Here is a 12632-nt window from a genome sequence, read left to right as displayed (position 1 = left end):
AAAATAATAATAAAAAAAATAAAAATAAAAATAGCATTAAAAAAAGAGGGTAAATTGAAAGCTGGACACTAACCTAATATACAAAGAATGCAAAGGAAGTTCAGAAATAAATTGATTGTTGTATCTCGGGGAATATTTGCCATTTGAGGACACTGCTGGCACGGATTATCTTTTTCTCACCTCACAAATGGCCTAGAACCACTGGCAACTATTTTACTAGTGTGGTTTAATGGGTCTGTGTATATGTGACATAGTAGCAAGAAAAGATGATTTCAGGATGGCTGGAGGGATGGCTCAGTGGTTAAGAGTACTGGCTGCTCTTCCAGAGGAAGAGCTCAATTCCCAGCAACCACATGGTGGCTCACACCTTTCTGTAACTCCAGTTCCAGGGGATCTGTCACCCTCACTCAGACATACATGAAAGCAAACATCAATTAACATAAAATAAAAATAAATCATAAAAAAGGAAAACATGACTGTGGAAGTGTCCCATCCATCCGACACTGTTTTCATTATGTGACTTTGCGTAGATCCTTTACCCGGGCATAGCTTCAGTTAAAGTTGTCAACTTGACCCAGAAAGAGCCTCAGTAGAGGAACTGCCTTCAGCAGATTGGCCTTTGGGCATGTGTGTGAGCATTTTCGAGATTGGTAATTGAAGAAGGGCCCAGACCACAGTGGGTAGTATCACCCCTAGGATGGTGGGCCTAAGCTGTGTAAGAAAGGTAGCTAAGCAAGCCAGAGTAAGGAGGACAGTAAGTGACATTCCTTGGTGGTCTTTGCTCCAGTTTCTGCCTCAGGTCCCGACCTGACTTGGTTGGATGACAGACTGTAACCTGTAAGTCTAACTGATTTTGGTCAGTATTTTCTCATAGCAATGCAAAGCAAACTAGAGCACTCTCTTTGAGCTTTGTCCTATTGTAAGAAAAGAGGACAGCAACTCTAACCTTGTGAAATTATTTTATGTGCATCACCGGTCAGTGGTATGGCAGGACTAGAAATGCAGGTGCCCTATTTATCGTTCAAATAATTTATCATTTTAAAAACATACTCAAAACACAATTATTTAAAGCTAACGACTTACAGGTACTCTATTTTGCATACATTTTTTCAAAGGACTATTTATTGCTTGAGACTCAATGTGTGTCACAAACTGAGTCATAACATCGTGATTTATATTTACCTCCCACCCACTCAGGTTTCTTTCTGAAGCTTTTTACACTAGAAAGAAATTACGGTCTTGGGAAATTAAACAAGAAACTGAAGTTCTAGGTGGGAAACAAGAGCAGGCCCACGGGTAGCTCTTTTTAGATACAGCTCCCAGCGGAGGGAGATGAGCAAATTTCAGCCTTTTCTTTTTTTTTTTTTTTTTTTTTTTTTTGGGAGGAAGACGCTAGGGGCGGGGCTGAGCAGCTGAGGAAGGCGGGGCTAACAATGCCGCGTGGGGTGAGAGAGGCTGGAGGCTGTCCTGGCAGGTTACCATTGGGCCAGGTTGAGAGTGACGTAATAGCCACGCGCCTTCAGCTTCGGGCAGCCGCTGGACGGCGTTTGCGCACGAGGAGCTGAGTGCCGCTGCAGCCGCCTGGAATTGTGGGGATTGTGTCTGCCCCTCGGCTGCCTTGGAAAGCCGAAGGTAGGGGAGGTGGGGGCCCCGGGCCCTGCAGCGGGACGCAGGGTGGACGGCGCCGGCCCGGCCTCCTGCCGTTAGCGGCCTCCTCCCTCCCGCGCTCTCCGCACCTTCCCACAGAGTTCCGGGTCCCGCCACATCCACCTCAGTGCTTCACGGGCGAGACGTCCAACAGCACCCTAGGCTGGCAGCCCAAAAGCCCTGCTCTGCCATGTCACTTTCCTCTTAGCGACGCAGTGCCCCCTTCCAACGCCAGAAGAGGGGGCAGTGGCTTTGGCCTGCACATCTGTTTTGAGTTTCCTTCTTTTATCCCCTACCTTCGGCCTCAGTTTTGCCACATCTGTCCAAAGAAGGGGGTGAATTAGATGTTGCTCTCTGAGACACTTCCAGGGTTGACGTTTTTGGTGATTGGTTGGTACCTCCCGAGTCTCTTGACATGGTATTGCGCCCTATCTCTCTAGTATTCTACCTCCCCTTTTGCGTTTTTTCCTTTGCTCTGGTAGATGTTAAACTTGTCCTTAACGCACAGGTTATAAGGTTATGGACTTTATTGTGATTTCAAATTACTTTGTGCGTAATCTCTAGGTCTTCCCCAGGAACTTTGGATAAAGTATTATGTAGGCACCTGCTGCACACATTGCAGGTGTTCCCGTTCAGGTGGTCCCTGAATCCTTCTGATGGGAAAGGATTCCAGAACTGGATTCCAGAAATATCCCACAGCTGAGAAAGTAGCAACTTCTTTTTGCACTGTTAGGTGCCTATAAGTATACATTGATGAGGGTGGAGATGTAGCTCAATGATGAAGCCCTGGATTCAATCCCTAGCGTCACATATACCAGGTGTATACACTCTAGTGTGTGCCTATGGTCCCAGTACTAAGGAGTAATGCAGGAGCATCAGAGATTTCAGTGTCAACCTTAGCTGCGCAGAGTTCCAATCCAGCTCAGAAGACTTGAGACCTTCTATTTATCTAATCTCTATGACCCATGTGTGGAATCAGTTTCTAAAATGTATGTATGCATGTATTTATTTACTTATTTTAAAAGATTTATTTATTTTATGTATGTGAGTACGCTGTAGCTGTACAGATAGTTGTGAGCCTTCATGTGGTTGCTCGGAATTGAATTTTAGGACCTCTGGTCAACCCTGCTCGCTTTGGCCCAAAGATTTTTTTTTTATTATTATTTTTATAAATAGGTACACTGTAGCTGTCTTCAGACTCACCAGAAGAGGGCGTCAGATCTCATTACGAGTGGTTGTGAGCCACCATGTGGTTGTTGGGATTTGAACTCAGGACCTTCAGAAGAGCAGTCAGTGCTCTTACCCGCTGAGCCATCTAGCAAGCCCTAAAATGTATTTCTAATGCCTGGTTTCTGCTCAGATCCAGCTGGCTCTCCCACTCAAACAAAACAAAACTGCAAACTGCTTTGAGGGAATGATTAGTTTAACCCACGCTAGGTAGGCAGGAAGAAAATGAATCCTCCCTGTTTGCTAAGAGAAGAAACTGATGTGTTTACAAATACTAGCAGCATTTGTTTTGAGAGTGTGAAAGATTGTGTGTATGTATGTGTTGTGTGTGTGTGTGTGTGTGTGTGTGTGTATGTGTATGGCCTTTTTAGCTTTACACTCAAAAGTTTTTCGTTCTGATATAAAATATAGACATTAAGAGATTAGATAAAAATTTAATGGAAACCATAATGTAATATTAGGATTGCTATTTGTGTGACATGGGTCAGTGTTTTTCATGGGACTTGACTCTTGAATGCTTAAGATGAGCTGCCACATCAGATTGATCATAACCTTTCTTTCAGGCAGTAAATTCAATCTGCATATTAATACTTGTGCTGTTTTAGGGAAACTGGCAATTGAGAACACTGCATATTTTCCTGGTAATGGGCAAGGGGAGTATATTAGTAGACACATGACAGCTCAGAAATAAAAATCGCATGGCATTTAATGTTGTTTTCTTTCTCTTTCCTGTTGTTTTTTGAAGGCTGTTTCATCTCTACTGAGGGCAACTTTGAGCCCCAGTATGTCTCATGACAGGGAAAAAGGCCAATTAAGTGAAACTGAAAAATAACAAAATGGATTTCAAAATAGCAAGTATACTAGAAGCTCCAGTCTACTCTCTCTCAGTGGTGTGTGTAGGTGTAGCTTTGGGGGCTGGGCTGGGCAGCATCTAAGTGATATGGCTACCTTCCAAAGCAGTTTTGAAACTCCACACCTAGAAATTGTTTTCAGAGATCAGTCACATTAGTATCTCACACTTTTTTCTAAAAATTAAATGGCACACGGTTATAAAACCTTGACACTAGTATGTCTTCAGATAAATTAAATCTTTTTTAAATAAAAAATTGTATTTACTTAGAAGCATTCAGAATGTCAACAAAACAATCACAATTTCTTTTGCAATTACAGAGTGGTATTCAGTTAACAGAATAACAATTATCTTCGTATAAGCTGCATCAGAGACAACTGAAGATGAAAAAAAAAAAACAAAAATAAAACCAAAAGAAAAAAAAAAACAAATCCAAAAACCAAACTACTGCCCCCATATATAACTAATTAGTGCTGTATACCAACAAGAACCTGCTTTAAGCACTCGGGAGGCAGAGGCAGGCGGATTTCTGAGTTCGAGGCCAGCCTGGTCTACAGAGTGAGTTCCAGGACAGCCAGGGCTATACAGAGAAACACTGTCTCGAAAAACCAAAAAAGAAAAAAAAAAAAAAAAGAACCTACTTTAAATTTCCATGCCAATTTACAACCCCCATACTACCAGGCAAGGTTAGTGGCTATTAAAAATACCACCAGGACAGGGCTATCTAAAGACACATTCAGTAGTGTATTAACTATACAAAAAAAAAAAAAAGACACTGTATAGTTTAAAAACAATTCTTACACAGCCTTACATTTCACTATTTTTCTTTAAAAGAAGTGAGTTGTGTACAGGGGTTAAATGCTTTATAGAGAAGAAAAAAAAACTGCGCTAGAATCAACTTATTCATCATCTTCATCTTCCTCTTCTTCCTCTTCATCCTCCTCATCATCTTCATCATCTTCCTCTTCCTTCTTTTTCTTGCTCTTTTCAGCCTTGACCACCCCCTTTTTCACTGCGTCAGGTTTTCCTTTAGCTCTGTAGGCAGCAATATCCTTCTCGTACTTCTCCTTCAGCTTGGCAGCCTTCTTCTCATAAAGCTGCTTGTCATCCGCTGCAGTGTTGTTCCACATCTCTCCTAGTTTCTTTGCAACATCACCAATGGATAAGCCAGGATGTTCTCCTATGATTTTGGGGTGGTACTCAGAACAGAACAAAAAGGCCGAAGGACGCCTCTTGGGTACACTGGGGTCCTTGAACTTCTTTTTGGTCTCCCCTTTGGAGGGGATGTAGGTTTTCATTTGTCTTTCATAACGAACCTTGTCAGCCTTTGCCATATCTTCAAATTTCCCCTTTTCTTTAGCAGACATGGTCTTCCACCTCACTGAGCACTTCTTGGAGAACTCTGAGAAGTTGACAAAAGCATCCGGGTGCTTCTTCCTGTGCTTCTTCCTGTGCTCCTCCCGGCAGGTTTGCACAAAGAATGCATATGAGGACACTTTGCCTCTTGGCTTCCTAGGATCTCCTTTGCCCGTGTTTAGCTGATTTTCCTCCGCGAGGCACAGAGTCGCCCAGTGCCCGTCCAGGTTGTGCTTGCCCCGGCGCTGTCTCTGTGGAGCTCAGTGTCCAAATTGTGCTGTGCTAAAACATGCCTAAAATAAACTATTCGATCCGACTCCAGAAGTTTGAACCAACACTGGCTACTGAGTTGTGTTGAACCAAACTGCCTCCTTGTCTCCTGGGGAGTCCTTAGTCTGCTGGATGTGGAGGTCACAAAGACCCCTGTAGTTGTCCATATTTAGGATCTTGCCACATCAGTTAACCTAATTAAGAAAATTTCCTTGAACTCCAGAGATCTGCCTCCTGAATGCTGGGATTATGCTGGCATTAAAGGCATACACTATCACCACCTGGCTTATTGCATCTAAAACTAACCTTATAAGATGGGCATTGTGCTGTTTTATTAAAGAAGAAATTGAGGTTTAGTATTTTCACTAAGGTAAAAGTGAAGGGTGGAGGTGCATATTTACTTATGCCTAGTTATGCCTGTAAGGGATGTTTGCTTTGGGTTATAGACAAACTTGGGCAGCATAGCAAGAGCCTGTCTTTTAATAAAATGCTTGATGCAGTGGGAAATTAAAGCTAGCTCACGCTTTAGATCCTCCCTTGTTCATTGCTCTTACTCTGCCATGCTTGGCAGTCATCAGCAGGACATTCTACTCACCTTTCCGGAGGCCTTATCCCGTGTCATGGAACATGCTGTGGACATCAAAGCAAAGTGTTCCTGTTGTTAAGGTGTTTTTCAAAGATGAGACGGCCTTGTGGTCCTCCCTTCTCCCCTCACTCAGTCCCTTTCTTGGGCCCTCTCCTCTCCAGACATGGTCTCACTATACCGCCTTAACTGCCCTGGAATTCCCATGTGGACCGGGTTGGCTTGGAAGTCTTGGAGATCTATCTGCCTATCTGTGCCTCCGTGCTGAGCTGGCTTGTCATTTGTTTTGTTTTTGTTTTTGTTTTTTAATAAGATGACTAGCTGTAGCTAAGGGTCATCATGGAAAGAAATTAGTTTCTTGGTGGTGTTCAGGAGGGTCAAAGCTATGAATTTCCTCTTTGGTTCCATTTTCTAACTTGCTGATCAGTTTGTAATTCTTCATTCAGTTCAAGGTTGTAGCATGCTTGATGAACTCTAGCTTTTAATTATTTTTTTTTCTGAGACATGTTTTCTCTGTGTAGCTTTCGAACTCTGTCCTGGAACTCAGTCTATAGACCAGGCTTGCCTTAAACTGAGACATCTGACTGCTTCTGCCTTCCTAGAGCTGGGACTAAAGGTGTGTGCTACCACTGCCTGGCAGCTTTGTAATTCTTAAAAAAATTATGTGCATAAATGTTCCCCCCCCCCCCGAGACAGGGTTTCTCTGTATAGTCCTGGCTGTCCTGGAACTCTCTTTGTAGACCAGGCTGGCCTCAAACTCAGAAATCTGCCTGCCTCTGCCTCCCAAGTGCTGGGATCAAAGGCGTGTGCCACCACTGCTCTCAGCAAGTACTCTTAACTGCTATTTCATCTCCCCCACTGTACTGGCTAGTTTTGTGTCAACTTGACACAAGCTGGAGTTATCACAGAGAAAGGAGCTCCAGTTGAGGAAATGACTCCATGAGATCCAACTATAAGGCATTTTCTCAATTAGTGATCAACAGGGGAGGGCCCCTTGTAGGTGGGACCATCCCTAGGCTGGTAGTCTTGGGTTCTGTAAGAGCAGACTGAGCAAGTCAGGGGAAGCAAGCCAGTAAAGAACATCCCTCCATGGCCTCTGCATCAGCTTCTGCTTCCTGACCTGCTTGAGTTCCAGTCCTGACTTTGTTTGGTGATAACAGCAGTGTGGAAATGTAAGCTGAATAAACCCTTTCCTCCCCAACTTGCTTCTTGGTCATGATGTTTGTGCAGGAATAGAAACCCTGGCTAAGACACCCACCTTTTTAATTTTTAGATGTTTATAAGATAGGAATTTCTGTTTTACTAATGAATATTCCAGGTATTTCAAAACAGAAATTGTTCTTTTTAAAGTTGTTGGAGATTGACGCCTTTAAGATAGCCCTGATGTCATATCCTTATCTATCCAGCACTTGGGAGTCTGAGGCAGGAGGATCATGAACTGACTGAGGGTCAGCCTGGGTTCCACTGAAAGTTCCAGGAAAGTGTGGACTAAAAGGTAAGAAAGTTGTTTTGAAACTTCAGAACAACAAAAGCCGATTGTTTTTTTCCAATTCCATATGGCAGTGAGAGAGTTGGAAAAGAACCACAGTGGCAGTAGAGGAGGAGGTGGGGAGTTCCTACTTGGCCTCCTCCAAAGAGGCTCGACTTGGCTTTGTTCTTCACTGTCTCTGTTCCAGACCTTGGCCTCTGAGGTGTTTGGTTTACCTTCTGCTCCTCCTGCCTTGTGTGCTGTCTTTTCCCAGCTGAGCCTGTGTCCTAGACTGAACATTGGAATCTTTGGGTAGGTAGTGTCTGAGACTTAGGGTACTTTTAATGTCCACAGGGAAAAGGGGGGTGGCATGCCACTGAGGTCTGCTTCCTGGCCATGAAGCTGGCCAAGGAGTCTGGTTGTTACATCTGTTGATCGTCAGTTCTCGTCATCACTGACAAATACGTAGCACAGTTGGTGAAGTGACCTTTACATGTGGCCACTTCTCTCTTGGCAAGTCTATTGTCCCTGCTGCTTTGTGTGTTAAAGAGTTCTAGAAACAGAGAGAGGAACCTGAGGTACACTCAACAGGTACTGATTTTAATTTAATAAGTATGTATATATACCTCTTGTAGTTCATATTGGCCTTGAACTTAGTATGTAGTGAGATTGGCCTTTAACTCCTGATCTTCCTGCCTCTGATTCTGATGAGGTTACAGGTATGTGTCACTGTGCCTGGCATAATTTTAATTTTATATTTTGTTGTCAGGATCTTGCTATTAAGCTTAAGCTAGCCTGTAGTTCAAACTGACCTCAAACTTCTGATTCTATTGTTTATTTCAACCTTCTATGTGCTGGAATTATAGGCATGTGCCTCAGTTAAGTGAACAATTCTTTACTTCTTTACTGTCTCAGGCTTAAATTTTTACAGCTAATTAAACTGGAGGTGTGACTGACCAATGCTGGTCCTGTGGACTGAAGCCTGTTAGTTTGAATTCCTGCTGCATCAGTTCCTAAGTTTCTAAGCAAGGTATTTAAAGGTAACCTTGGTCTTGTCAGTAGGAAGTTGGGTTTGATTGTGTTTGTAATGTAGTCTCCATCCTTAGACCCTTTTGCTCATGGTGCTTTGTTCTGATGTTTCTCAGGTCTCCCCTCTCTTGTAAACATGGTTTCTAGTCAGTGTGTAGCTATTGATAATAGTTATTTTATTTAGATGAGCCTCATGTAGCCCTATAACTCATGACCTATAACTCATTTAATAGTTGAAGATGACCTTGAGGTTTTTGAAACTGTTTTTTTTTTCTTTTTTGATTCTCTTACCTCTACCTTTAAAGTGTGTCATAGGGGTTGATGTGGTGCTGGGACCAAACCCAGGACTTTGAATATCTAAGCAAATGCTCTACCAGCTGAGCTACATCTGTAGCCCCTGTTTATGTTTTCATTTGTTTGGTCTACAGCCAGGAGATACCTCTCTAGTTTTTTAATGGATCAGTTTTGCGATTGATGAGTTCTTTTATTGATGATAAAAGTGAGCTCTAGGGAAATTAAGTGGGCCGCATACCTCTTTAAACTACTTACATAACTGGGATTCTGGTGACAGTGAGAGCCAGGCCACAAGCCTGCGGGGCTAACAGAGGGTGACCAGAGAAATTATTAGGATTGTTGAAAACATTGTAGAGAGGCAAGATGCTTTTGTGATTAAACATCTTTGGTAATAGGAAAAAAGAAATCTGTACGGAAGGAGAAAGCCCTGCCTCATCTACTGTCTCACATCTGAGGGCTTCCTAATGTGCTCCTTTTTTTTTTTTTTTTTTTTTTTATAATTATTGGATATTTCCTTTATTTACATTTCAAATGTTATCCCCTTTCCCGGTTTCCCCCAACTCCCAGAAACCCCTTATCCTATCCTCCCTCCCCCTGCTTCTATGAGGGTGTTTCTCTACCCACCCACCCACCCACTCCCACCTTCCCCTACACTGGGGCATCTATCAAGCCTTCATAGGATCAAGGACCTCTTCTTCCATTGGTGCATGAGAAGGCCATCCTCTGCTACATATGCAGCTGGAGCCATGTGTACTCCTTTGTTGATGGCTTAGTCCCTGGGAGTTCGGGGGGGGGGGTGCGTCTGGTTGGTTTATATTGTTGTTCTTCCTGTGGGGTTGCAGTCCCCTTCAACTCCTACAGTCCCTTCTCTAACTCCTCTATGAAGGACCTTGCTCCTTTGTTTTCTGCTCATACAGAAGTGTCTTGCCCCTTCCTCAGAAGAAATAAGATTTGAGTCTTTCTCTGTATCAGAAATAGTACTCTGGCCAGACTGCTTTGTTGTCTATGAGGAATAGGACTGTAGACACCAGTGGACTGTATCTGGTGACCTAAGCAACCCTTGAATACCTCTCTAAAAGAGAAAGCGAGGGAAAAACAGAGTACATGTGAAAACAGTCTAAAACAGACTTATTTGGGCATGTGGTGTTATGCTGTCTGTTTGCTAGCAACCAGATTTATTTTCTGTAAGCCTTAGTATTGGTCTATAGAAAGGGAATAACACCTCCTCCTCTTATAGCTGTGTTGAGAGAGTAGATATGGAAAGTGCTTCCTCTGGTAGAGGGTAACTACTCTGCTGTCAATAGTCTATAGGATGGAGAGTTTCTGGGCTCGGGCTGGCTGGTTCAGAGCCTGTGTGGAGGAGGTCTCTTGCTTTCTGACCTTCAGCCAGATGTGAAGCAGTGATCGTTTAAGGGTCCTGGAGCTCAGTCAGAGCTTTCCCGTGATTTCTCTGCTCATTTCTGGCCTTTGGTACAGGGCTGGGAAAGCTTGTGCTGAAGTTGACTGGTTTTCTATTGAAGAGTTACAGCTGATGAGCTGGGTCTGCTGGTATACACCTTTAATCCCAGCACTAGGACCTCTGAGTTTGAGGCCAGCCTGGTCTACAAAAGCTAGTTCCAGGACAGCAAGAGCTGTACAGAGAGACCTTACCTCAGTCTTCTTTCCTCATTAAAAAAAAATATATATGTGTGTATATATATATATATATATATATATATATATATATATATATATATATATATATATATATTTATAGCTCAATTGGGTGTGGTGGCATATGCTTGTAATCCCAGCACCTGGGAGGTGCAACGGGAGAAGCAGAAGTTTAAGGACATCTTTATATAATACATTTGAAGCTAGCTTGGGCTACATGAGACACTGTTTTATCAAATCAAAACAGGTCTGATTGGTTAGCCTTGTTGTTTAGAATGTGATTCTATTGAAACCAAAACAAACTATTTAAAGTCTTTATAACTGATAGAATGGGAGTAGATAAAATGATCCGAAGCCATTTCACCACACTAATCTCAAACCAGTTTATTTTACTTTTTAAAATTGAGCACTGTAACGCTAGTGTCTATGCCTTGTTCTTTGGAATGAATCTGGGTGAAACCTCATTATTCTTTGGGAAGCCAGTCTTACTTGGTTTAAAAAAAAAAAAAGAATTAGAGAATTTTGAAGAAAATGCCATTGTTTCAAACTTCTCGGCAAGTCGCTGCAGTTTCTTTCTTATCTTGTCTATTGCTCTGTTTCCCATTGCTGTGCTTCTCGGTCTTACAGAAACTACCTCCTATTTCTTGCTTCTGGTTTGCTGCTTGCAAACTTCCTATATGCAGTGTTGCACAGTGGACACCTTCCATGGCACCCATTGCATAAGTTGTCGTGGTGTTCCAAGCCTATGGTTATGTATCCCTGTCTAACAACTTGAATTACTCTCTGAATTGTTACTCACCTGTGCCCTCTGTTCCTGATAGACGAGGCATGTGCTTCATTAAGTGTGCCGTGGTACCAGGTGCTTGTGTCCCTGCGGCTCTTCTGACAGAGCGTTCTGGGAGCTCTGCTTTATGCTGCAGAGCCACCTTCTTTCGTGAGCCCCATTAACTCCTTATCGGTATCCCATAGCAACACCTTGGTAATTGAATCCAGCACTCCTTTTTCTGGTTAGTTATTTGTCTCTTATTGTATGAGCTGCTCAAGGATGCGGGGTATACTTTTATTTTGTGTCTCCTAGCATAATGCTGAGTATATTATAGACACCCCGAATGTTGTTGAATTAACTTGAAACCCGAGAACTGTTATCCTCCTTCCTTGATGCCCAGCAGCAGTGAGTTCACCACTGCCCAATGTCTTAGACTATGTCTTATGTTCTTAACTAGATTAGAAAATCCTTTAGAGAGTGCTTTCTTTATTCCTCGTTGGTACCCATTCCTTAGCACAGTTTCTGGCACAAAGATGGGGTTTGATAAATGCTTGTTAATTCTGCTGTTTGGTCAGTTAAAGTACCTGCTCAGTTGAACAGTTTCTTCTGTTGCTTACTGAATGGGAGTCATCAACTTAAGTATTTTCAGGGCCAAGTTAGTATGAAGCAACAGAGAAGGGTGGGCCCGTGTCAGACTGGAGTGTTTATGTGGTCTATGAGGGGGAGCTGCTTGTTAGCTTTTCTTGGGCAAGCATGCCTCTCATGACAAGAAAAACTAGAAACAGATTTTTTTTTTTTTTTTTTTTTGGTACAGTCTCTGGGGATTATCATAGCCCATCTGTGGTCTGTTTTTCACCTGTTCCAGACCTTTGGGTAGAGATCAGAATTTACATATTTAGATTATTCATGGAAGAATAAGAGTAGAGAACATACCTGGATGCTTTTGGGGGAGTTGTGGTGAAAGCCTGGCTCTGGTTAGAGTACCTAATTGGGCTGGTCTTGTAGAACATCACTTGAGTTCTCTGCCCCATTCACCCGTGTACTCTGACTTTGCTGGGTTAGGAAAAGCAGCTTATAGTATTAAACTGTGTGTGTGTGTGTCCGTGTATGGTATGTGCACATGAGGACAGGTGCCCTGAGAGGCTAGAAGTCTGTTAGAACCTGAGTTACAGGTAGCTGTAAGTTGTCTGGCATGGGTGCTAGGAACCTAACTCAGGTCCTTTGCAAAAGCAGGATGTGCTCTTAAAAAAAAAAAAAAAAAGATTTATTTATTTTTATTTATGTACATTGGTGTTTTGCCTGCATGTATGTCTATGTGAGGATGTCAGATCCCCTGGAACTGGAGTTACAGACAGTTGTGAACTGCCATGTAGGCACTAGGAGTTGAACCTCGGTCCTTGGGAAGAACAACCAGTGTTCTTAACAGCTGAGCCATCTTTCCAGCCCGTTAAATTTTCTCCCCTCCCCTCCCCTCCCCTCCCCTCCCCTC

The 12632-nt window shown here is 42.9% G+C and overlaps 2 protein-coding genes across 5 annotated transcripts in view; one reads left to right on the top strand and one right to left on the bottom strand.

The window, feature by feature from the left end:
• Positions 1-1497: 1497 nt before the first annotated feature.
• Sil1 (SIL1 nucleotide exchange factor) overlaps positions 1498-12632 on the top strand; it is a 235000-nt gene continuing 223865 nt past the window's right edge. The window contains exons 1-2 of one of the 4 annotated variants that reach the window (XM_029547229.1): positions 1532-1632; positions 7340-7428. Coding sequence is in view for 1 of the 4 variants with exons in the window: in XM_029547228.1 (XP_029403088.1) it covers positions 2606-2636 (31 nt within the window). In the remaining 3 variants the exon portion in view is untranslated. Of the gene's footprint in view, positions 1633-2037; positions 2637-7339; positions 7429-7687; positions 7714-12632 lie in introns of those variants that run through there. The other 3 variants (XM_021214585.1, XM_029547228.1, XM_029547230.1) reach the window with 3 other exon arrangements.
• The window catches only part of LOC110333486 (high mobility group protein B1-like), a 13540-nt gene continuing 5531 nt past the window's right edge, over positions 4624-12632 (bottom strand). Inside the window, exons 3-4 of the mRNA XM_021215047.1 lie at positions 9793-9796; positions 4624-5331 (exon numbers count right to left, since the gene is read on the bottom strand). Of these exons, the coding sequence (XP_021070706.1) occupies positions 4624-5331; positions 9793-9796 (712 nt within the window). The remainder of the gene's footprint in view (positions 5332-9792; positions 9797-12632) is intronic.

This window comes from Mus pahari, chromosome 15 (assembly GCF_900095145.1).
Source record: "Mus pahari chromosome 15, PAHARI_EIJ_v1.1, whole genome shotgun sequence".
Taxonomy (NCBI): domain Eukaryota; kingdom Metazoa; phylum Chordata; class Mammalia; order Rodentia; family Muridae; genus Mus; species Mus pahari.
Note: the sequence above shows the minus strand (reverse complement) of the source record. Positions and strands in the feature narration are given on the sequence as shown.